Source organism: Candida theae (genome assembly GCF_024610275.1).
Source record: "Candida theae strain CBS 12239 chromosome Unknown scaffold21, whole genome shotgun sequence".
Taxonomy (NCBI): Eukaryota; Fungi; Ascomycota; class Pichiomycetes; order Serinales; family Debaryomycetaceae; genus Lodderomyces; species Lodderomyces theae.
In genome coordinates this window covers 1-24,424 of record NW_026261495.1, presented here as the reverse complement: position 1 = coordinate 24,424, position 24,424 = coordinate 1, and the positions used below count along the sequence as shown (strand labels likewise).

General features: G+C 40.7%; 8 protein-coding genes across 8 annotated transcripts; 6 read left to right on the top strand and 2 right to left on the bottom strand. All coding sequences in view use genetic code 12, as the record gives it.

The window, feature by feature from the left end:
• Positions 1-208: 208 nt before the first annotated feature.
• Positions 209-2,972, top strand: KGF57_005279 (uncharacterized protein; the record flags this gene model as incomplete). Its single annotated transcript, XM_051754879.1, has 2 exons — positions 209-1,434; positions 1,865-2,972. The coding sequence occupies 2 exons, from the start codon at positions 209-211 to the stop codon at positions 2,970-2,972; spliced, it is 2,334 nt and encodes a 777-aa protein (XP_051606178.1).
• Positions 2,973-3,195: 223 nt separating this feature from the next.
• KGF57_005278 (tubulin-binding prefolding complex subunit) lies at positions 3,196-3,864 on the top strand (the record flags this gene model as incomplete). Its single annotated transcript, XM_051754878.1, has 2 exons — positions 3,196-3,212; positions 3,273-3,864. 2 exons carry the CDS (start codon positions 3,196-3,198, stop codon positions 3,862-3,864), a joined length of 609 nt encoding a protein of 202 aa, XP_051606177.1.
• A 36-nt stretch (positions 3,865-3,900) lies between these two features.
• KGF57_005277 (uncharacterized protein) lies at positions 3,901-4,675 on the bottom strand (the record flags this gene model as incomplete). Its single annotated transcript, XM_051754876.1, has 2 exons — positions 3,901-4,523; positions 4,621-4,675. 2 exons carry the CDS (start codon positions 4,673-4,675, stop codon positions 3,901-3,903), a joined length of 678 nt encoding a protein of 225 aa, XP_051606176.1.
• A 790-nt stretch (positions 4,676-5,465) lies between these two features.
• Positions 5,466-6,428, top strand: RPL18 (60S ribosomal protein eL18; the record flags this gene model as incomplete). Its single annotated transcript, XM_051754875.1, has 2 exons — positions 5,466-5,577; positions 5,980-6,428. The coding sequence occupies 2 exons, from the start codon at positions 5,466-5,468 to the stop codon at positions 6,426-6,428; spliced, it is 561 nt and encodes a 186-aa protein (XP_051606175.1).
• A 476-nt stretch (positions 6,429-6,904) lies between these two features.
• Positions 6,905-8,377, top strand: KGF57_005275 (uncharacterized protein; the record flags this gene model as incomplete). Its single annotated transcript, XM_051754874.1, has 1 exon — positions 6,905-8,377. The coding sequence occupies one exon, from the start codon at positions 6,905-6,907 to the stop codon at positions 8,375-8,377; it is 1,473 nt and encodes a 490-aa protein (XP_051606174.1).
• Positions 8,378-8,588: 211 nt separating this feature from the next.
• Positions 8,589-9,306, top strand: RPS19A (40S ribosomal protein eS19; the record flags this gene model as incomplete). Its single annotated transcript, XM_051754873.1, has 2 exons — positions 8,589-8,608; positions 8,886-9,306. 2 exons carry the CDS (start codon positions 8,589-8,591, stop codon positions 9,304-9,306), a joined length of 441 nt encoding a protein of 146 aa, XP_051606173.1.
• A 147-nt stretch (positions 9,307-9,453) lies between these two features.
• DYN1 (dynein heavy chain) lies at positions 9,454-21,861 on the bottom strand (the record flags this gene model as incomplete). The annotated part of the gene is made up of 1 exon (XM_051754872.1): positions 9,454-21,861. The coding sequence occupies one exon, from the start codon at positions 21,859-21,861 to the stop codon at positions 9,454-9,456; it is 12,408 nt and encodes a 4,135-aa protein (XP_051606172.1).
• Positions 21,862-23,961: 2,100 nt separating this feature from the next.
• CDR1 (ATP-binding cassette multidrug transporter) lies at positions 23,962-24,424 on the top strand (the record flags this gene model as incomplete). Its single annotated transcript, XM_051754871.1, has 1 exon — positions 23,962-24,424. A coding segment is annotated over one exon (463 nt), but the record flags the coding sequence as incomplete, so codon positions are not given.

Sequence of the window (24,424 nt, the reverse complement as noted above, 5' to 3'; positions counted from 1 at the left end):
ATTGAGACATCCAAAAAGCGTTGGAGCGAGATTTGGTGCCATTGTCAACGCAGCCGGACTGTCCCCGCACGAGAAGATTATCTTCGTGTTTCGTTCCTAATTACAAGCTTGCAACCACGTAAAACTCATCGCACAATTTTAATGGAGATTTCTCTCCCTGCAAAAAAAAAAAAAATTTCACCAAATTGTTGCAAATCGAATAAGCAATATGAAAGACTACTTGATCCTACTTGCCCAGGTATACCCGGAATTTAGGCTAGCTGAGCTTGAGGCTCTCGCTGATTTGCATGGAATACAAGTGGATTTGTCCCAACACGACCCAACCAGACCGTTTCTCAAAGTTCAATTAAAAGATGACCTGGATGCCCGTTCACTTATACTGAGAGCCGTATTATCGAAAGCAATATACGAGGTTTGGGGTGAAGGTGACAATTACGACAACCTACATCAAAACGTTAAAGAGGAGAGTAGAGATAGATTTGACTTATACAAGAGGTCCACTTTCAGGTTTGATTTTGAAGGCTACAAAGGTCGGCAAAGCTCTAAAGCCAAAAGAGCAATTATAGAGTCGTTTGCATATTTGGATCTTGAAGGGGCCGTTGATTTGAAAAAGCCTCAAGAGTGTTTCACTGTACTAGAGGAATACGAGGTCTTCGGTATGGAAAAAGCAAACAAACCGAAATATATTTGGTTCGGACGTCTTGTTTCCTTGACAGAAAGAACGGATAAGAATGTGGTTGAAACATACGATTTGAAAAAGAGAGGGTACATAGGAACAACCTCGTTTGATGCGGAATTATCATTGGTAACCTGCAATTTGGCGCATGTAAATGTTGGCCAAACGGTTTATGATCCTTTTGCTGGAACTGGATCCTTCTTGGTAACTGCCGCTCACTTTGGCGCATTGACAATTGGCTCCGATATCGATGTTAGAATGCTTGCGGGAAACGGTCCACACCAAAATGTCAAGTCCAATTTCAAGGACTACGGTACCTACTCCAACTTTATTGATGTTTTGACTATGGACTTTACACATAATGCATTGAGAAAAGGAGGATTTGGTATTGACACAATAGTCTGTGATCCTCCTTACGGCGTGCGAGAAGGGCTTCGAGTCCTTGGTGCCAAGAACGAGGAAAAAGCAGCAGGGAGGGAAAAGAATGTTGTAGATGGCGAAATCGCCCATCTCAGACGGGACTTTGTTCCACCAAAGAAGCCGTATGAGCTCTCAGATATGTTGAATGATCTTTTGCTGTTTGCGGGAGAAAGATTACCCGTTGGTGGGAAGTTGGCATTCTGGATGCCTACAGCCAACGACGACTTTTCGGAAACAATTATACCCCAACATGAGCGTCTCAAATTACAATTCAACCTTGAGCAGGAGTTCCACAAGTGGTCGCGAAGACTTTTGGTTTATGTCAAGATGGATGAGCTGTATGTAGGTGAGACGAGGAACGGTCTTAAAGAATTGAACATCAAAAACTTCCGAGATCGGTATTTTAGGGGATTTAGTGAACGGAGCCGATAGAGAATAATTTGAGCCAGGCATGTGCATTTTTATCGGTTGGGAGAATGGTTAGATCTGTTGGTTCAAAGTATGCAGTTATATAGATTTGCGCTACTACATAATAAACAGAAGGAAAACTAGGGGGGAACGCGAATATTTTTTTGTCTGAGACAAAGTATGCGCTAACGCATACCAACGACTCCGTTTCTTCAATCTACAAATCGAAGCAATCCAATTGTCTACAAAACTCAGTTAAGGGGAGTGGGGGGTAAATATGCACTTATAATGTCTTGATCCCACCCAGCTTATCAAAAGTTGGTGTATAAATAGCCAACGATTTCTCTTTTCAAGTCCCAGCGATTCCAACGGCTCAACCATATCTTCAATTACAACTACAATCATGACTCCGCCAACTATGTTACAAACTGCTCCAGCAGAGGCTTTCCATTTGACTCCTTCTGCAAAGAGCCAAATCAACTTGAAATCCAATGCAGCAAATGGTGATGTCAAATTCGCTGACTGGGAAAAGTTCCAATTTGCTCCAATCAGAGAGTCGACTGTTTCTAGAGCAATGACCAAGAGATACTTTGCTGACTTGGACAAGTACACAGAATCGGATGTTGTTATTGTCGGTGCTGGATCCGCTGGCTTATCTGCGGCTTATGTCTTGGCCAAGAATAGGCCAGACTTGAAGATCGCTATCATCGAAGCATCAGTTTCCCCAGGAGGTGGCTGTTGGTTGGGTGGTCAATTGTTCTCGGCCATGGTGTTGAGAAAGCCTGCTGACCAATTCTTGGACAACTTGGGTGTTGCCTACGAAGATGAGGGTGATTACGTTGTTGTCAAACATGCTGCTTTATTCATGTCCACTTTGCTCTCAAAGGTTTTGCAATTCCCCAACGTTAAATTGTTCAATGCCACTGCCGTGGAAGATTTGATTACAAGACGTGATGACACCACCGGTGAGTTGAGAATTGCTGGTGTTGTTACCAACTGGACTTTGGTCGCTTTGAACCATGACACCCAATCGTGTATGGATCCAAACACTATCAATTGTAATGTTGTCTTGTCGACTACTGGACATGATGGTCCTTTCGGAGCTTTCTCTGCCAAGAGATTGGAGGAGTTGGGAAAAGCTCCAAAGGATATCACCGCTGGTTTCAAACCAAGTGAGGAAAGAAAGCCAGCACAAGCTGCCAACTCTGCCTCTGGATTTGAGTTGGGAGGTATGAGAGGTCTTGACATGAACAAGGCAGAGGATGCTATCGTTAAAGGTACTAGAGAGATTGTACCAGGTTTGGTTATTGCTGGTATGGAGTTGGCAGAAGTTGATGGTTCCAACAGAATGGGACCTACATTTGGTGCCATGGCTCTCCTGGGTGTCAAGGCTGCCGAGTCTGTTTTGAATGCAATTGACCTCAGACAAAAGCAAAATGAAACCTGCTACGGAGGTTTGAAAGCTTAAGTGGTATATGAGTTTATGTAGCGATGTATACTTTGATTTTCATTGTGTCTTTTGTATTTTGATATTTTGTATTGGCTTCCGTTGACGGATCTGAATTGAGTGGGCTAGGCTGAGATTTTTTGCGTGAGATTTGATGCAAACTTTAGAGGTCTGCGAAATTCAGAAAAAGAAAATGAGCTTTCGATTCCATAGTGTATTATTTCCAACACAACATCAATTCGCAATGGCCGAAATATTAAAGTATGTGGACCATGTCACAACGTTCATATCCCAATAGAGATACTAACCTGCTTATTGAAGACCCAAAAACACCAATCCTAGGGGAATTCCAGAAGCACCCTTTATCGAGAAGGTGGATTCCATTATCAAAGATCCTGAAAATGAATTCCAACCGGTGATGTCACAATTTCAGCAACGTTTACAACAATACAAGTACATGGAGCTATCAAAACAGCAGCAATTGGCCGATGTTGATCTCAAGATCCCCGACATTGAAAAGAATTTGGAAGTTATAAACTATATAAAGGAATGTAAAGCAACAGAAGATGATGACGATGATGACGACGACGACGACGACGACGACGAGAGCAAGGAAGAGAACTTGACATTCAATTATGAACTTAACGAAACATTGTACAATAGGGCCTCGGTTGACGTGAAGAAACTCGATTCAGTTTATTTGTGGTTGGGAGCGGAGGTCATGCTTGAATACCCCTTGGACGAAGCTACAGATCTTTTGAAAGAAAGGCTCATCAAGAATCAGGAGCAAAAGGCAATTGTGCAGGAAGATCTAGAGTTCCTCAGAGAAAACATAACCACCATGGAAGTTAATACGGCCAGATTGTACAATTGGGATGTTGAGAGAAGAAAAAAGGAACAAGCAAAGAAGTAGTAGAACATATATAATATTACGCCTATTGCATGCAACTTACGATCGGAATGTATCGAGAAATTGACTTCCCAAAGGTCTAACGGGTGTTTCTGCTCTTATCCTACTCTCTTCCTGTCTAGCTTCATCTAGAAGTTCGTCATTATCCTCCGGTTCTTCGCTTCCATTGCGATCTGGAAGTTCTTCCTCTGTGGATGCAATGGATAGAGGTTGATACCCACGCGTAAATCTTTGCCGTAAGTAATACCAACTTCGTTCTGCTTTTTTGCGAGGATCAATAAACAAATGGAAAACTCCTTTTGGTAACAACCACGTCGATCCCATAGGTAGGAGCTCAAAGGTGTACAATTTGCCAATCAATAGGCCCAAAACACAAGGAATAATTGACTTGAATCCGTTGTTGAAGAAAAGCAAGGTGTATAGTATATGCACTGGAAATCTATTCGTTAAATTCAATTGTTGTGACCACGGTCCTGGTAATTGGACATTGTTTTGACCTGAAGTTGGCTTCTTTAACACTATTTTGAAATAGTAAGAGACAGGTATGTTTGCACCGTATGTGACATATAACGATGAGATGATACCCAATGGGCCAGGTATGATGGTGTTGAAAATTGTTGTCTGATACTGAACGCTTTCACTCTCATGCCCAAGAAGGACCACTTTGAACAAATACGCCACGTAGTATACTACGAGCTGGCCGATACTCATCACCAATAAGCAAACAACTGCATTTGTCACTGCAAAAGAGGCAATCACCGATAGATACTTCCTTGACCCATAGAATCTTTCTAGAATTTTGAATTGGAACCATAAAAGGATAACTAGTAGATAGTCGGATTCATTCACAACAGATAATTGATAGGTAATCAATCTCCAGAATTGATGGTATTCAATTATGTACGGGTCAATACCCAAGTTTAAGTAATATTTTATTGATAAGATTGATAAAATGAGTGGCAATATTGTTGATATTATGCAAATTGATTTTGAGACCGGCGTGTTTGTGAACCCACGTATAGGCGTCAACTGGGTCATCGTATCTTCTTGACGTACGCTGTACCTAAACCACTTTTGTTCGTCAACGAGCCAAATGTGTGGTGGTGGTGGTGATTTGTGCTGATAACGGGTCGCACACAATATGTCTCTCCATACGTTGCTTCACCTTGACTTCGGACACAAAAGTGTGTTTCCTGAGCACCAAGTGCGGAGAGTAAATACCGACGCACGTGACTGCACACTTGCAGGTGAAGATCCCGTGGTTGATACCTTTTTTTTGTGCCAAGACCCCCCCCCCTTCGATATTCTGGCATGTATACCCTAACCATGAGGTTTGATGTTACAGTTCCAGAATATTTAGCTTGTTGAGGTTTCATGAATGAATTCCAGAGCTAATTGGCACATTTATTGCGCCATAGAAAACAAGCAGTCACTATAGGTCATGTGATGTATACGTTTTTTTTTTTTGGAGTTACAAAACACACACTGAGCGATGAGAGAGAGAGGTGTGTGTGTGTGTTACGCACTTTTTCAAAAGTACAAAATTTTCAAATAGGTTCAAACCACATCACACCTTCCTCACTACAAGACGTCAATCAACAACCATGGGTAGAGATCACACCAGCAAACAACACATCAGATCAGGTCACAGAACCGCTCCAAAGTCAGACAATGTCTACTTGAAGTTATTGGTTAAATTGTACTCATTCTTGGCTCGTATGTAATATCCGGAAAAAATAAACTAGGTTAGGACATTGGAAGACGTTGATTATTTACTACTTGTCAAAGGTCATACACTCTAGGAGAAACGGAATTGAAAAGAGGTTCATTCAGTGACCTGCTTCGTGATTTCGATCAAAAAGCCCTCTGAGATGAGACGAGTGCACCGGATAATAGACACATTATCAAAAGAGGTAATACTCTCCTTCGTCATCTGAGGCTAGATCGATTTCAGTGCAGTCGTTGCTTTACAAATTCTCCATTCTAGACTTTGCTCTACGAATGTGATTGAATGTTCATCTGCGAGTGCTGTGTTACCGTTAAAGGTAGAACGCGTGCGTCTTCTGAGCAGATCTAAGGTATGAAGACCTTTTGCCCGTATACTAACTTTTTGTCTAGGTCGTACTGATGCTCCATTCAACAAGGTTATCTTGAGATCATTGTACTTGTCCAAGATCAACAGACCACCAGTTTCCGTCTCAAGAATCTCACGTGCCTTGAGAAACGAGGGTGCTTCTCAAAAGACCATTGTTGTTGTTGGTACCGTTACTGATGACAACAGATTGTTGGAATTCCCAAAGGCTACTGTTGCTGCTTTGAGATTCACTGCTGGCGCCAAGGCTAGAATCTTGAAAAACGGTGGTGAAGCCATCACTTTGGATCAATTGGCTTTGAGAGCACCAAAAGGTCAAAACACTTTGATTGTCAGAGGCCCAAGAAACGCCAGAGAAGCCGTCAGACATTTTGGTTTCGGTCCACACAAGGGTAAAGCTCCAAGAATCTTGTCCAAGGGAAGAAAATTTGAAAGAGCTAGAGGTAGAAGAAGATCAAGAGGTTTCAAGGTTTAAGCTGGTCAATAGGGATTCTATAGATTTGTTTATGCTTAATTGTAATGTTCAATTTAAATATCGTTGTAAATCGAGTGCAGTTGGTGGTGTAGTCGGCTGTAATTTATTGTTAAAGCAAAAGTTTATATTTCCGGAGGCGGGAGAGAGAGATGATTCTCACTGATAAGCAAAAATCCCCCAATTGACACATTTTTTGATGTACCGAGAAGTCGAAAAGTACCCTCAATTTGCTCCCTTTATTGGCTGCAATGGAAATGAAAGAGAATGTGACCACGTCATCGCTGCTGATTGAAAGCTTGCCATTGGAGGTTTTCAACAAGGTAATTGAGAAGCTTTCGCAAGGACAAACAAGTTTGTATGGTACAGAGAATAATGACAATAAGTATCCAGCTCACACTTTCATAACAAATAGCGAGAGATATAGAGATTGTTATCGCGATTTGCTTTCCCTATCCTCCACTAGTCGAAGCATGAGAATGAAGTTAGGTAGAATTCTCTTCCACAGCCTCAGTTTAGTTCGTGAAAATCAAATCGATTCATTTTTATCAACACCAAAGAGTCGTCAGTTATTCAGCGATAAGAAGACCTATCACAGGGAGTTTGTAAAAGAGTTAATTGGTGGTAACATAGAGAATTGCAGCAAGAGTGAATTGGCCAGATCTAGTTTCCGAAACCATATCATTGGAGATCCCGGTTTCAAATGCTACTATGAGGTAAAGCTATGCATGTGCAATTTTGTTACTTACTTGGAATGTGACAATGGGGTTCTCAATAATGGAGAGCTACTGATGTTTCCCAATCTCACAGAGTTGAGAGTGTTGGAGGAATGTGGCGCCAATTCTACAGCAAGTCAAACTGAGATAGGTTTACCGAAGTTGAAATTTTTGGCAGTGCATGTACAAACTTTGCAAACGTCAAAGATGTTGCTCAATTCACTTCAAAATTTGCGACGTTTGGATCTATTTCTAGTATTTTCAGATATAACTAGTACTGAGGGGGCTAGGCAACTAATTTCGCAATTGCAGCAAAGCAACCTCAGTTTGGCTGAAGTGTCACTTTTCTTAGAACAACCATATAATTTGCGGTATTCCGATACAATTCAGTTATTGAAGATATTTGCTTCTTGTCCATGTTTGAGCAAATTGACAATCAGGGTCACCAGGCGAAAGTGTTTGATGAGGCTGGAGCATAGAGAGCACCTGCTCTACAGAGAGCACATAAATGAAGAGCTTTTAACAGTATTTCAATCTGTTGAACAATTGATAATAGACATTTCTCTTTTGGATGAGATCAAGCTTGTCCCAGCATTGGAGCTCTGGGGTCAAAACACGCCAGGCAGAAGCAATCGCATCATCATAGTCGATCGTGCTGTACTGCGACCGAAAATGACCATGCACCAGAAAGAAGTTCTAGGAACGATAATTCGGGTATGTGGCTTTGCAGATTTGTCCTTATATTATGGAGAGTCGCTTGAAGAAAGTCATCTCCTTGTGCTTAATATTGTCACTGATTTTGTTCGTTGGATAGTTGATCCCATTTCCACCAACAGCCAAGCCTATTGTGGCTTGAGTGTGGTCTCAATTGAGAAATGCTGGTCTATAACCGATGAGTCCATCATGCGAGAGGTTTTGGAAAATTGTATTATAGAAGGCAAGACAAAGGCTGACGTCAACCATTTCAAAATATGGAGCCGATCAGTGCTCAACTCCCCGAGATACAGAAGGAGAGAAATGTTGGACCTACATTACCATCGACAGTCTCAATATAACGTCACGACAGAAGGTGGGTATTACGTCGGCACATCAAATACGCCAACAGATTCTGTTACAATTTTAACGTCGCAATCAACTGGTCTGGACGGCGAGGAGAACTACTTTTGGAGCACGGAAACTTCACTATGTGATTTTGAACAGTATTGCATACGCCAAAGAAGAAGCTTGTTGTTTTGATTATATAGGGCAGAAGCCCTAGTTATTACAAAAGACGCACAAAGGTGCTTATGTGATAGATGCTACCAATTTGAAAAGTTGGAATTGAGAGAGAGAGAGAGAGGGGGGGGAGAAAAAAAAAACATAGATTGTGTTTATAGCGAAATTTTCCAAAAAAACGTACCCTTTTTTCCTTCTTCACCAATAACCAAAGCAAAACCTTATATCAAACATGCCAGGTGTATCAGTAAGGTATGTTTCAAAAACTTACAGTTAAGGTTTGCTTGAAGGATCGTTGACTTGAAATCTGTCGTGGTGGATAGAGAAAGTTCAGATCATTCTCAACTTTCTAAATGAATTGTGACTGCAAAGGAAGTGGAATGCCTTCAAATAGTTTTGAGTGTATCTATAACTTGTCGAAGAAGCTTTTTCAAAACAAATTCAGCCAGCGCAGATTTCAGTCATGTTACCTTTGTCAAACGACATTCAGTCCCAGGACTTTTCAATACTAACATCTCGAAAAAAAAAGAGACGTTCCAGCTCAAGAATTCATCAATGCTTACGCCAAGTTCTTGCAAAGACAAGGTAAATTAGAAGTTCCAGGTTACGTTGATCTCGTCAAGACTTCTGCTGGTAACGAATTGCCACCTCAAGAAGCCGAAACTTGGTTCTACAAGAGAGCTGCTTCCATTGCCAGACACATCTACTTGAGAAAGCAAGTTGGTGTTGGTGCTTTGAACAAATTGTACGGAGGTGCTAAGAACAGAGGATTCAGACCACATAAGCACGTTGATGCTTCAGGATCCATCAACAGAAAAGCTGTTCAAAGTTTGCAAAAGATTGGTGTCTTGGAAATCTCCCCAAAGGGCGGAAGAAGAATCTCCGAAAACGGTCAAAGAGATTTGGACCGTATTGCTGCTCAAACTTTGGAAGATGAGGAAGAAGAATAAGTATGGAGTCAGTTCTGAAACTTTATATCTAATGTAATTTTGCAATCCAATCCACGTGTACTATAGGCTTTTTGTTTGTTTTTTATTTATTATCTTTCTAACGAATAATTAAATTAACACCATGGTAATTTAATTTCATAAAATACTCTAAACTGTGTCTATCAATTGCAATACCTTTTTAGTCACCTCTTCGCCTGACTTCGATGACATTGCGTGTTTGACGTTTTGTTCCAATCCAAGCCATGAAAGTGGGACATCCGTTGGCAAGGTATCGATCCATGCATGGTAGGCTTGGATAGTATTTGTGTCCGGTAAATGTAGAACCTCTTTGCTCTTCAAAGTTAGCTTGTTTTCGATAATATTGAATCCCAGTTTAAGCGAGTCACTGGAGAATATACGGCTGCAAATCATTCGTAAATACGAGTGATCCTCAGAGTTGGAAATCTTGCCTCCATAAACAGCATCTCCAAGTAAAATCCTGATTTCTTCCCAAGGAATGGAGTCAACACGTCCTTTAGATGTCAGAATTGCATTTTCAAGCACTTTAATTCCACACTGCAAATCAGAATCGTTCACTTCGAATTTGCTTTTGAATGCAAACGGAGTGTAACGACACATTTCAGATACAAGAGCGTGAAACCAAGCCAATAATAGAAACACGTGCAAATTTACCGGCCTGGTTAATAGACGAGCGGTGACAGCTGTGAATCCCTCAAATACCCCCCTTCGAAACGAGGTGATTTTTTCGAAATAAAGTATCTTGCTTTCTAAGGTCAACACCTGAGGCAAGCTAGATCGAGAATTGCTTGTCATTAGTAGCTTTGAATTTGCATGCAAGTTTAGCCTGGACCCCATGACTTTCAAATGGGCTAACCATGCGGGAGCCAAATGGACATTCTGAACAATGATCCAGAGTGGCTCACTACTTGCCCTCTTGATTCCTTTCTCAACAACATCAGAACTCTCTTTTGATCCCATTGAAACCAACATTGTTTTCTGGTTTAGTGCCTCAGCTACTTCGAGTAGCTTAAATGTTACATCAAACCCACTGGGTGCCAATGCCAAAACTAGTTGATAGCTTTCGATCCAATGTTGTGTATTGTATTTTGACTCAAATGGAATATCGTGGAAAAGAGGGCGGCAAAATTGACTAAAAGTTTCAATGATGCGCATCTTCGAATCACTTGCCAGCTCCATTAGATCCTTAAGCGCATTTGTGATAGTCCTGTCCAGTACTCCACTGTGCAGCTTAGTTTCCTCTAGTTGGCACCTTTCCAAAACAGCAGTTGCAAATGTCTCATCTAAACGCTCTTGCGCAATCAAGTGTTGCATGATAGTTTTAATGTCGTCCCTAAAAGTCCCACTCATGTTAAAGCTGTTCCACACAATAATTAATGTCATCGCCAATGCCACTTTATCTTCATAAGCCAATGTTGGGGAGATAACATCAAACGCTTCGCAGTATATGCTGAAAGTAAGATTTGCGATGTCCAGCCAGTTGCTTCGTTTCATGACATCAAAGCAAAGCTTCAAGAACCCAGGCATCGAGAGTTTATAAAGTTTCGAGAACCTTTCCAAAGACGATAATAACAGACTAATAGCCACACAGTGATTGGCAACTATGTTGAAAGTCTCTCTTGTCTTGTCCACCTCTGCCATGACTTCTTTCGCATTCTCAAGCCTCTTTGAAAAATCCACAGAACTTTTCTTCAATGTTTCCAAAGTTGCAAGTAAGTTGTCGTCCTCCAAAATATTTTCTGTACTAGCACTCAATGACACCAACAACTCATCCTCAAGATTTTGTAAACTGTTCAAAATCTCACTCCTTGCAATGATCAACTCTGCTCTTTGTTTCTCGAGCTCGGGGTGTGATATTTGCAAAGCTTTGTCAAGAACCCTACTTTCTAAGCTTCCACTAGTAATGGAAAAGTTAACAAGGTTAGTTCTTGACCGCACAAAATCAGTTAGCTCTAGCTCGTGTACCTTAGTGCACATAATCATCTTGAACCCAGGATTAAAATCCACAAATTTCCCTCCAAGTTCAATCATCATTCTCCCACCATTTCTATGTATCGTTTTCCTCAACAAATCGTTAACAATGGCATTGTACTGCTCTGCATCGTCTACAACAATCACACCACCAAAACGTAATGAGTTTTCCAAACTGTTGAGAAAGCCTTCACTGCCGAAAGCTGTCACCGTGAGCATGTTGGTTGGGTATGACTTGGACATAAGTTCCACAATGGATCCTGAGGGGTCTATTACTATTGGATTGTCTACCCATTTCAATAATGCCACGTTTGCTTTGAAAAATTCGTCGTTTGATAATCCATTCTCGAGCCAACGTTGAAGTTCAGATCTTCCAATTAAGTACTCGGCAATTGGTAGACCCTCGTCGTATGTTATAGCAAAATCGCGTAAACACTTCTTCCATGTTTTGAGCAAATAGCGACGGCCCTTTTCATCCAGTGCACCTGCATACGTTACGAAGGAGGCACACAACAAAGCTGTACCAACCAATTGTTCATTTGCAAGATCAAACAATTTCACGGAATCCTTCCATCGAAGCCTTTCATTTTCGAGGTCTTTGACTAACGCCATACTACGCTGAAGCTTTTGCAGAACCTCAGAAGACTCCATTTTTATTCTCTCCGTTTCTCTTATCAATTCACTGTAGTCATTTTTGCACTGGTCAATCTTTACTTCCAATTCCTTGATCATTTCATCGATTGCAATTAAATGTGTTTTGGTTTTGGCTGTTCTTTGTTCCAACACCATAACTTCCTCACGAAGTGGACCAACTTCTTTCAAAATCAGAGAATATGCAAGTTGTGCGCGAACCCAATCCAATAACGGCCCACACGCCTTACTAGCCCTATGAGCCACTTCAAATGTGTAATCAGGTCTTGACAAATAGGTCTGCTCCATATACTCTCTAAGTCGTGTTGGTAGCTGGTGTTCGCAATCGAAATTTACAATGTTGGGGATAAAATCGTCTCCTCGGATTGCCGACTGTACGTCTCTCCAACTGGACACCCGATAGCCTAGCAAGACACAGACAGATTCCATGGTCATCTTCACCGCAGCAGGAGGATTCGTCATACTTCTGATTTCGGTCAAGTGCTGTTTTTTGATATTTTGAACCCCCCTTTGTGCTTCTAACACAGCGGGTTCAGCCATTGCGAGCTCCTTCAAAACTGTGTCTCTTCTCAAGAGAATTTCCGACTCTTGCTTCTCCAATTCCGCTTGCGTCTCTATAGAAAACTCTTGCTTCCTTTCAGCTTCATTCTGATCTAAAAGCATCTGATTCAACATCTCTCGGGCTTCATGGTTCTTCTCCGCCAATTCTTTTTCTTTAGTAGCTAGAAACACCTTCATCTTTTCCACTTGTATCACTGTCTCTTGAAGCTTTTCGAGGCCCACTATAATATGTCTCTGTCTTTCAAACGCCTCAGTTCTCTTTTGATTGCACAATGTGACAAAAGTGTCTACGAGCGTCAAAAACTTGCCTGGTGTGCTAATTTCGTGTACAAATTCTAGATGACACATGTTCTCGTGAACAAATATCAAGTACTCAATGACAGTGTCTTTGTAGCTTCTTGCGGTGGTGTCCAATCCTCTAAGATCTTCCTCGTTTTGAGTAATCTTTGGTGGGTCCAAAATCAAATTGTTCAATTTTGATGACGCAATTTCGTGCAAACAAGACTTTGACCAATCTCCCATCCAACTCAAAACGCATCTGTTGAATAAAGCTGGCGAAGATAAAACTTCGTTGCTTCTGCCACTCTGGGATGCACTAATTGTGAAAACGACATGCAAGTTCCGTGCTATTTGATCCGTGAGCCATCGACTGATTTCACCGTCCGAATCAAGAAACAACCCCTGTAATTGAGATTGCTCCACGCATTTACTTATCAAACTAGCATGGTTCTCTCCTTCAAACAACCCCGGTATCTCGGCGTTCGCTAGTAAAACATTCATCCTCTCAATAAACGAAGCCTCAATCATACTTGATTCATCTATGACCAAACATATTTTCTCGCCATCCACTACTCGTAATATCAAGCGTCTCAAAAACTCGTCAAAGTCCTCAATATTGTATCCAGTCTTGACACTCAATTGGGTCACCTTAATTCCATTCATCCATGCCGCAAATCTGGTAAGTGTAGTTCTACCACTGGAGCTCGACCCAACAAGGATCAAGTGGCCCTGTGGTTGTTTCAAAACTCTATCAATCCTTAAAATGTGATCTAGCATCTCTTCATGCAACACCAAATCTGATTCTATTTCTTCTTCACTGTACACCCGGAGCCTTTCTTTAACAAAACGTTGAAGTTCTTGATTGCTGACTGATTGGTACTTCGATGACAACCATTCGGTGAAAAACACAGGTCCCTTGAAGCATGTCTCGAGATCCATACCCGGAAAATGTTTGGCAGAAACTTTGAAAAACAAGTCCAACGTCCATACCCTATCTTCTTTTGTAGATAGCCTATCGTAGAATAGCCTCAATCCTTCATTGTACCACAACCGCAAAAACTGGCCCAAATCTTTGTACTCGGAGCTTTTCAATGCACCGAATAATCCTCTAACCCACCTTGTCAACTCTCGTGGCGAGTACACGTAATTCACAAGCTTGGCCCTTGACTCCTCGTATATATCTATGCAGGCACTGGTTATTTGGTTCACGAATGGCTTGATAGCGGGGGCGCACTTAAGAATTGCGTTGTTCAAAGTTTGGTAAATTTGAAACAAGGAAGAAGTTCCTGGATAAGTCACTTGCACCAAGCACACTTGACGCAAAAAACTGGCACTCAATTCGTAACGACCAGGATCTTTTGGCGAATTACAAGCACCAACAAATTGTATATTACGAAGAGTCACCCATTGCAAATCACTTGGTCTCCAAAATCCATTCTGTTCAACCATTTGCCTTATCAATGATATCACTGTTTGTGAGCCAAACTTGTCAAGGCCAGGCAAATTTATCTCGTCACAAAACACAACGACCCATTTCCCGTTTATTTTAGGACAAAGAGACACTCCTCCATTTACTCGCCTATACTCGCAAAAGCTCTCCATGGACTTGATCAAGGCTTGGGGAGTGGTCTCCTTTGAGAAATTGAGTGAAAGAATGTCGATTTGTGGAGATTTTGATAGTGCCTTGAATAAGGTCATGGTTTTTCCAGAACCTGGGGGACCGCACAAGATTAAAGGCCTGCGTTCCTGGATCATTGCATATATCAAACTTTCGTGTTTTATTGTGTCAACTGTGGGCACAATGATGTTTGGATTTGTAATCTCTTGCGGCTGTAGATCCAAAGTTTCGACTCTTGATTCTATCAGGATCCATTCGGCATCAGGGAAACTCACTTCGTAATCCAAGATATGACCCTCTGGAAAGTCAAGGAAGGCAAACTTTTCAGACGATTTAACTTCTTGCTCAAACTGAACCCTCTCTTCAAAATTGCAGTCACCAGCAAATGCCCAAACTAGAGCTAATATGATGATCTTACCGGCAAATCTTTTGTTATTAACGGATCCTAGTTCCAACGAAGCGGCTTCTGGTAATATACCTCTGATATAGCTGCAGACTAACGACTCTAACGAGTGGATGGCTCTTTCGCAAGAATACTCCATGATGTGCTCCAGCCTTCTGGCAGTACCATCTAACCATTCAATCAAACTTGGCGTTAACATTGATACTACTTCATCCATCAAGTTCTTCTCCAATCCAATTAAATGAGGTTTGTTCTGTACACTCTCATCCTCAAAGCGAAAGTTATTGTGACTGAGTCGGTAATGAAGCTGTGTGTACAAATTCTGGCTCGATATTGAACTTCTATCAAACCAAATCATTCCACATCTACTAATGGTAGCGGGTGTTGTATGATTTAAATTCGTGGTTTCAAACACAATCGAGACACTCGAGGGCAACAGCAAACGCTCCCCAGTTGGCAAGGTAAGCACCCGATTATCATCCAAAACACTATTGAGATTTTCTGCCCAAATTGGGTCAATATCCCCATCAAATACAATCCATGTTCTTTTCCCCAATTCACCTCTCGAATTTTCTAAAATTCTGCGCAACACACTAGTAAATAATCCATCAGTCCACTGCTTTGTGAGGTTATCAAACTTACCATACAAATGGTCTTTGGCAAATACCTTAGGGCTGATGACGACTGAGGTGTGTTCAACACCTTCAATAGCTGACAACGCTTTCATAGTTATTTTCAAAACAGTCGATTTGCCAGAGCCTGACTCTCCACATAGCATAATCCCATGATTGGAATCTTGAATGTTCGCCAATTGCAAAGCCTTCTCCACGGTTTCGGGGCTCGTTTGATACCCCATTTCATTACAATTCCTTTCCAATTGTGAACGCAATTCGTCAGATGATAATGCAACAATCACATTTGGGAAACAATGATCTTGCAAACGCTCAAATGCATTGATGTCACTTGAAACTAACTTTGGTAATAAAGTTTGCTGTAGGCTTTGTTTCACTATTGCGAGCTCTTTCAACTTGGTGTCTCCATCCTTCCCGGTATCCTTATATTTCAATTGTCCACATAATCGGAGTGCTGTCTTTATAGCCCTCAACCCAAAATCGTAGTGCTTCTGGCTCGACACACTAGCCGCAATCTCAGTAAAAAACTGAGCAACAATCTTTGACAAATCTTTAGCATAAGCAAAAGTCATTGATGTTAGTAACACCTCTATAATTACTCCAACATCAGGTTTCACCATTTGAAAAGGTCTAAACAACTTTTTCAAATTTTCTGGCAACTCTTGTCTACCAGCATACCCCGGATTCATGGTCACAAACAAGGCAGTTTCGGGATTAACTTGCAAAAATTGACCTGACAACTCAATCAGCTCAAGTGCATCGTGAAGCCCTTTTTGAATTGTTTCAATTTGTGAAGATACTGCACTCAAGCTCTTTTCTTCCAACCGGTTAAACTCATCGAAGCATCCCCAAGCACCAACTCTACATAGCCCGTGGAAAATCCTCCCCATGGACAGGTAGTCGAATTGTTCATCACAGCAAAACACAACCACCATCTTCCCCAAATTTTGTCCGAGAGCTTTGATCGATTCGGTTTTTCCGGTTCCGGATGGACCAACAGGAGAGCCCCCTAACTTCATTGATAAAGCTTGTGTCATACTCAAAAAGCAGTCATTGACTAAAGGAGAGTACGCCAACTTGTCGCAGATACCCAAGTACTCAAACCCATATGCAAAGGAAGAGAATGCTTGCTTCATCACGACTTCGAACGTGGTTTGATTAAAATAAAACTTTTGCTGTACTGACCAAAGTGCTTTCCTACTTTTTATACTTGCATCACAAAGAGTGTTTATGAGATGTTGTTGTTGTAAAAGCTCAATGATTATATTTTGAGACCGTTTCCGGGTTAGTGTGTCCAGGCATTTTTTGAGTAAGCTAGTGAAAATTTGGATGAGCTGTTCAGTTCTTGCTCCAACATTGGCCATGTCAGACGAAATTGAGTTTTCAATCCACAGCGTGTAGATAATTTGGATCAAGAGATTTGCAACCTGGCCAGTAGTTTTACTCAAAAGCTCCAACACCCCGTTTTCCATTCCTGACTTGAGAAGGTCGTCCCACGTCACATAATTCAAAGCCACCTGGTCCCTCAATGTTTGCTGAATTTGAAGTTCAAGTTGAGCGAGCCATTCATGGAGCATTGGGTACGTCACCAAGGAAATTGGTTGACTCAATGTTAATACTTCGCCTTCTTCACTTTCCACACTTATTATTGAATGGCTATTACCATCAAAATTGAGTTTTGAAACGCCACCAAACATCTTCTTCATGTGTTTATTGACTCTTGTAATATCCTTTGAGAACCCAATCACTTCGAGCAAATCCTCATCTCCCAAAAAAAAGAATCTGGGAAACAAATCTCTCTGCTTCTCCAAATATTCAGATAACGATTTTTGAATTCTGTTCAAACTACTCAAGAAACGGTTCATTTGGTCCTGGATATCTCCAATCACAAGTATATCAATGACATGATCATACTTGTAAATTTGTTTCAAAAGCGATACAAACTCAAAACTAAGGTTCTGGAATCTCGAATGCTCCAATGGCAATAAACTGCGGACTTCGCTGTTATTCTTACCAAGTACACCATCGAGATGTATAAATTCACGTTGGACCTCGACCCACGCGTCCAAAACTGCATGAAGAGTATTTAGTTTGCTCTCCCATTCCGAAACGCTCTTCTCAAAAGTATCATAATATAAGGATTTCTTTATCGAATTAATCACTTCAAGATTCGCTTCGCACTGGTCGAAAATGGCATCCCAGTTCTTTACCAAACGACATTTATTTTCGTGATTGAATAGCTCAAAGTATGTTTCAGACCAAGCGTGGTCAATCTTGCTGATGCTGTCTTCAATTGTTCTCTCGTCTCGTGCCTGGTCCAACACATCTTGCAACAATTGAAAATTCAAATCCAAGTCCAATTTCCATACCACGTCAAGCGTAAGGTTGTCGCCCTTTTGAAACGTTGGACATAACTGGTCCAATATTTTTTTCCAGTGACGCTCTTTAAGTGAGGAGTCGCTCAATTGAAACAATTTCGGATGTACCTTCAAGTAACGGTTAACTTCGGTTCGTATGTCATCGATTGCCTGGTATTGGCGAGTACTAAACGGGAGTTTCTTGATTGAATTCATAATGCTGTGCAAGTGCAGACTCACACCTTGTGGATCAAAATTGCTCCAAAGTATATGCTTCAATTGCTGCAAATCTTCCCACAACCCGTTTACAGAGGACCAAACTTGTTTGAGATGAATAATATCGTCCATCGTTTCCAGGATGTCATCGTTGAATGCTGTGGCCACTTCCATGTCCTTTGCAACTCTATTAAGCAATTCACCATACGACGTGAAGTCTTCAAACCTGTTCCGGAAATCATGCAAAAGTTGAAGAGCATTTGCCGGTTTCGAAGCACCATCAACTGGCCTTGATTGTTCCCACTCGATGTTCAAGCTCTTTAAAGCTTTACTTGTTTCTAGCGATTCATGTTTGAGAGTTGACATCACCACTTCCTTATTTTTCTCCAATAACTTAAACTTCTCTTTCAATATTGCAAGCACTTTGGAGTAATCTGCCTCTAGTTGTGCCGTGTATAACCAGTCCAGAGGAAACTTGAATCGATGCCTCGAAATGAACTTCTCGATAGTACTGAATAAAGTTATCAAGTTTTCCCACTCCAAAGCTTCATCACGTACCTGACTCATGTTTCCCAAATCAAGAAAAAGTTCTTTGCCTATCAGATCAAAGTTGAGGCGCTTATTTAAGTTGATCTGGGCCTTGTTGATCAACGAGTTCAAGCTCTTGACTTCTTCAGCAAACTTGAATGCAAATTGTGTAATCACGTGTCTCTTGAAAGTTTCGTATGGAACCGAAAACTTTGACACCATTTGCTTTACATCAATGGAGACCAATCTGCCAAATGCGACTTTCGGTTCATCAAACATCTTGCCAAATTCACATATTTTTTGCAACGTCTTGAACCAGCTATTAATGCCTTCATCTCGAGATAGAATCCAGTCCATGTCCCCCTCGTCAAGGTCTGCATCCAAAAAGTTTTGTATAATTTTCCATTTCTCAATGTAATTTTCAAGATTGACGTAAATCAGATCGATCTTCTCATTAACAACGTTCAAAATTTGACTGGTAGATTCGTGCATGGAATATAAGGTATCATCACGGACTGTTGTCATCTCTCTCCCATTCTTGCAAAAGTCTCGATCTCCAACAACGGCCACGATATCGTTGGTTATCGTGAAGAGATGATTTCTTCCATCTGTCAAGGAAGGGTTGGAAACAATTACACCCTCATGAAATGTAAGTCTATGGTTGAAGGCAGTGAAAGATGCAATTGGCTCCAGCGCATCAGGCAACTCTATCGTTTCCGAAGAAATTACCTCATGGAGGATAGCCAACTGATCATGTAACCTTCGATATAGGCAAATTTGAACTTCCCAACGAACCAAGTCAGTCAAACGAGTAACTGAGGAGTTTATCTCCAACGAAACTTCGTCCAACTTGTTTTGCAATTTACCCAAGATTTCCTGAATGTGGATTGCATCAAACGGCACAGTTTTTAATTGAGAAACACATTCTTCCATAAATACAAAAAAGTTTTCAAGTTTGGCGATTTGTGCATTTATACGTGCCAATAGTTGGGTTGTTGAGTGTAAGCAGTTCAAGGCTTGCATTTCAACCAAGCTATCACTTCTCAACAACAAGGCGTCGTTTTGATTAACCAAATCAATCGCTTGCGACAAATGAATCCATTCCAATTTGGAAAGTTGTTTCACGAGGGGTGTGAGTTTGTACATATCATCTGAAACAAAATCAAAAAATCGGGCCTTACCTCCTTCATGGGCTATTGCAAACACCCTTTGAACCATGAAGATTATATTTTCAAGTTCGACTGCCATGTGAGATAAGGCAACTTGTTTTTTGTAAGGCACCATAAATGGGACGTTTAGACCAAAGTTCTGCAAAACTAGTGCCTCCTCAAATTGCTGAAGGGTATCCAAGTCCACGTTTAACTCAAGCGTGTGCAACCCATCCACGCCTCTAGTGTGCTTTAGAACTTGTCCCATCGTATTAGGATCTAGAGGCTTGTGGTTAGCAAGCCACCTTGCAAATGTCTTCTCTGGACTCAAGGTAGCACTTAAATTACTTGTCAAGGCGTCAATTTTTAAGCCAGTTGAGTAATTCACCCATTCATGACCTAAAAGAAGGCTCAACGACTCTCTGTAATACTTCAACTTGGATATTAAGCCCATATCATGCACGATCTTCTCACTAATGACATCTGTATCAATGTCCATGTCTTCTCGTACCCACTGAATTTCCATCATTGCACGATCAAGTATTTTAAGCTTATAAGTGTCTTGTATTATCATGAAGGGTGCACCTCCTTCATTCGTGGGGTCAACATTAGGGATGAATTGGCGGTATATGTTCAAATAGTCAGAAAACTGCTCAGCATTATCGAGAAAATCATTGATTTTCGTAACAACAACTGTGAATATAGAATTAAAAACTTGCTTGTATGCGGTTTCGTGCATTTTCCAAACTAGCTTGCCTTCATGAGATGTGTCTGCAGCATTGATTGGAATGATATATTTGTTGTACGCATCTATGAGCTCTTGAACGTACTTTGCTTTTTCATCACCATCAAGTGCATTTTCAACGCTACACATCAAGCTTTCATGGTTTCCGCGGAAAGCAGTCAATACCAGAAACTTGAATTCGAGAGTATCTAGCCCTGTTTCGTCAATGGAAATTGGTTTAACCTTTTCCTGGCGTTTCCTAGCGAGTTCACGTAGGGTACTTGTCGTCAACTTGACCTTGTCTTTTATCAATTGAGTAATTTTTGACACGGTTGTTTGGTGTTTCAAAAACGTCCTGTATTCTAGAGACATAATATCTTGTTTGGATACCAACTCCTGTAGTTTTCTGACAACATCTACCAACAACAATTGAACAATATTGACTCCCGAAGACGTAGGCAATAGGGACAACTTTTGATTCATATGGGACAATGCATCGTATACTGCATTACGGAAAGAGTCGTAGTCGGTTAACTCAGTGTCCAAAAGTTCGTCGAGAGGCATACCTCGAAAAAATGCTCTGTAAGATGCTGCGGTAGAAAGCACTTCCTTTATACCAATGTCATTTTCAAAACTTAATGTGACGTGGAATTTACGAGCTTTGCTCAAGATTTCCAACGTTGTTATAACTTCTGGGGCTTTTATCTGCTTCTCGATTGATGTCAATGCTAATTCTATTGTATTCCAGAATTGCATTTCATCCTGGATTGATTTACTCTCGGATGTTGAATGAGCAACTTTTATTATGGATTGTACTTGGTTGATCCAGTCATTTGAGATGGCGGTCAATTCGTTAATGAATGCAATGTCGTCAAGTAAATCTGATGTAATGACGATTTCTCCCGCCAATATACTTTTAACTTTGGGGTGAGTAGTGATGAGTAGATTGGGGATCAGAATTGATCGTGTTGTTTGTAACGCCAACGACAATTCATTGAACCTCTTCCTAGTCAAGATTGAGCCACCTTCCGAGGATATGAGGTTATAAAAGGGGAGAAGGCCCAATTCTAGAGCCAACTTCAACGCGTCAATGGGCACGTCGTTTGAGCTTCTGGTGTCAGTGCTTACTGGGAGATTTATGATATTTAGTTGAGATCCCAATGGCTTGTCCAACAATAAAGCTCCTTTTGATTTTATAATGAACACTATAGATTCAACCTCATCTAGTGTAGGTTTGATGGAGGTAGTAGCGTTGTGTATAACGTGATGGTTATGACCCTTCTCTTTAGTAACGAGAAGCGTGTCTGGATCGTGATTGCTATAGAAATCCGATATGCGATTGTCATTATCGTCTAGAGTAGCACTCTCTCCATCTATAATTCGAATGAATTCAAAAATGTGGTTGAAAAGGGACAAGTATGGACCCTGATCTTCTTGTGATGGGGCCATTATGTAGGAGATCAGATCGGTATGTAGGATCTAGAGACTGTTGTGTTTACATTTTTCTTTTTCTTTTTTTTTTTATTTTGTCCCTGATCTCAAATCTCAAACGCGAACAGAGACGTGGTGGTGGGTGGTGTTAGACAGAGTGCTGGCTGCTGCTACAACTTTGCTCTGAATAAGAGGTGTGAGCCTTTTCATGTATGAATTGGTTCCTTTCATGATCTTTCTGCTTTGAATGGAAATCAAGGTATTGAGTCCACGGGGCCAATACGTTACCGGTTCTTGCAGGTTGAGTACAACTGAAGTGTTACCATCCAAAATACCATGTGTCAAAGTCTCCTTTCATTAGACTGTAGTTGTTCTGAAGCGACTACCTTGTTCCTTGACAGGTTATATCATTGCAAAGTAGTTGCATGTCAGTTATAAATTGCTTGGGGGCATTGACATAATTGTAGGGAAGATATACGTTTGTGGGAGCCTGAGTGTTCCCTTGCAGCTTAACCCCTAAAACCGTTGACTTTGGATTTCGGTCTTACCTCTTTAAGGATGTTAGTTTTTGAGTCTCTCTCGTGCATAGCAGTTTGTGTTGAATACGGAGGAAAGGTAAAATAAACACGGAACGTTTGCACGAGTAAATATTTTTTTTCGGACCAAAAATGGACATGAAAAACGCCGAAACCACAACTCTCGCTGTGGTAGTTACATTTCCATGTGTATTGTATGTAAAAATTTCTTTTTCTTTTTTTTTTTATTTTTTTTTTTTTTTTTTTTTTTTTTTTTTTTTTTTTTTTTTTNTTTTTTTTTTTAAAATTTTTTTTTTTTTTTTTTTTTTTTTTTTTTTTTTTTTTTTGCTTTGTTTTTTTTTTCTTTTTATGTTTTAAATTTTCTTGTCTCAAATGTACTTTGTGTATTGAAAAATCACGGTGATTGCTTTCCCGATATGTAAATCCACTGCGTATACATCATTACGGTGGTAGTGGGAAAACCTCTCAGTCTTATCAACCAGACAATGCATTTTCAGTTACAACGGTGTGCTTTCTAATCTGTCGATGACACATGATAAGAAAGGTTTTTAACAGTTTACCCTTCTCTCACGTTGTTGATTCCGTGTTTTCGATAGGCAATTCGGAGTTAGGCCGAGAATCACATATGTCAGCGAAAGCTAGCTGAACTCAGTTAATTCTTCTCTGAGTACCTAATCACGACCATATTTTATGTTTTTAAGCTTATGGCCCTGTGTCGTTCATGGGGTTGTGACAAGATTGAGTTAGAGTCCCTGTTCAACTTACACCATCTCAAACCCCACGAGTATCGCCGGCTGCAAATAAGCGATAATCACGGAAGGGGCCACAGTTTCGGCCGAGGTACGCCGTCACGAAATCAAGAGTAGGCTGTGGCTCAAATAGAGAAGTGGTTGTAATCAATGAAACAAAAAATAACAAAAAAAAAAAAGAATTAAGGTTTCGATTCTTTAAAACACGGCCCATTTTTTCGGATCAGAAATATTTTATTCCGTGTATTCTGCATTCAAGCAAACTCCTGTAGACATTCAACTGTGAAAAGCATCAATGCAAAAGCTACACCTTATCATGGACCTTAGTCATCTTTTACACTCCTTCAAGTACGTGTTTCATTATATAACGTGGTGCTTTACAGGCCTCTCTCTCTCTCTTTCTCTCATTCGTTAGTCCGAATCCGTGTTTCTCCTCTATTCAGCCTTACTATTGACGTTCTTTGTGTAATGTACAATGTTCCGAATTTTTTTTTTTTTTCTTGTCTTCTTCTTTTTTTTTTTTTTTTCGCTATTTGTCTTCTGTTTTTGTTGTTTTTGTTTTTTCTTCTTGTGAAATAATTATCTGATCAAGTATGCATGGATGAGTAACTACAAACATTCAAAACAAACAAATGAAATTCGGCGTTAGACTAAAATATAAATGACATCCCGAATCCTCTTTTGTCCATTACCATCTTCCTTCCTTTTTTCCTCTTACTACATTCACATTACAGTTCCTTCTCTAATAAAGTACTTTCACTCAAGAGTTTACAAGAGGTACTACCATTCAAATTCAAATACAAAGTAATCGTTACAGAGAAAAACCACAAGCCATGTCGATTGTAGGAGTGAACTCCCAAAACGACTATAACGAGGAAGATGTGGAAAAGCTCCAGACCCATCTGTCCTCTCTCGAAGACCGCTCCGTTGAAGAGTATACAGGTTTCCATGCCCAAGACATTCAAAAGTTGGCCAGGACTTACACAAATGACGACACCAATTCAGCCTCGGGTTTAAAGAGATATTTGTCACATATGTCGCAGGTGCCAGGTATAAATCCAATTGAACAAGAGGAAGCAAAAGATGAAAGATTGGATCCCAACTCAGACAGTTTTGATGCCAAGTTTTGGGTCAAGAACATGAGAAAACTATTCGACAACAATCCAGACTATTACAAGCCTTCAAAGTTGGGTGTGGCTTATAGAGACTTGAGAGCGTATGGTACAGCCAACGATACCGATTACCAACCAACTGTGACAAATGCTCTTTGGAAACTCACCACAGAGGCCGTGGGGT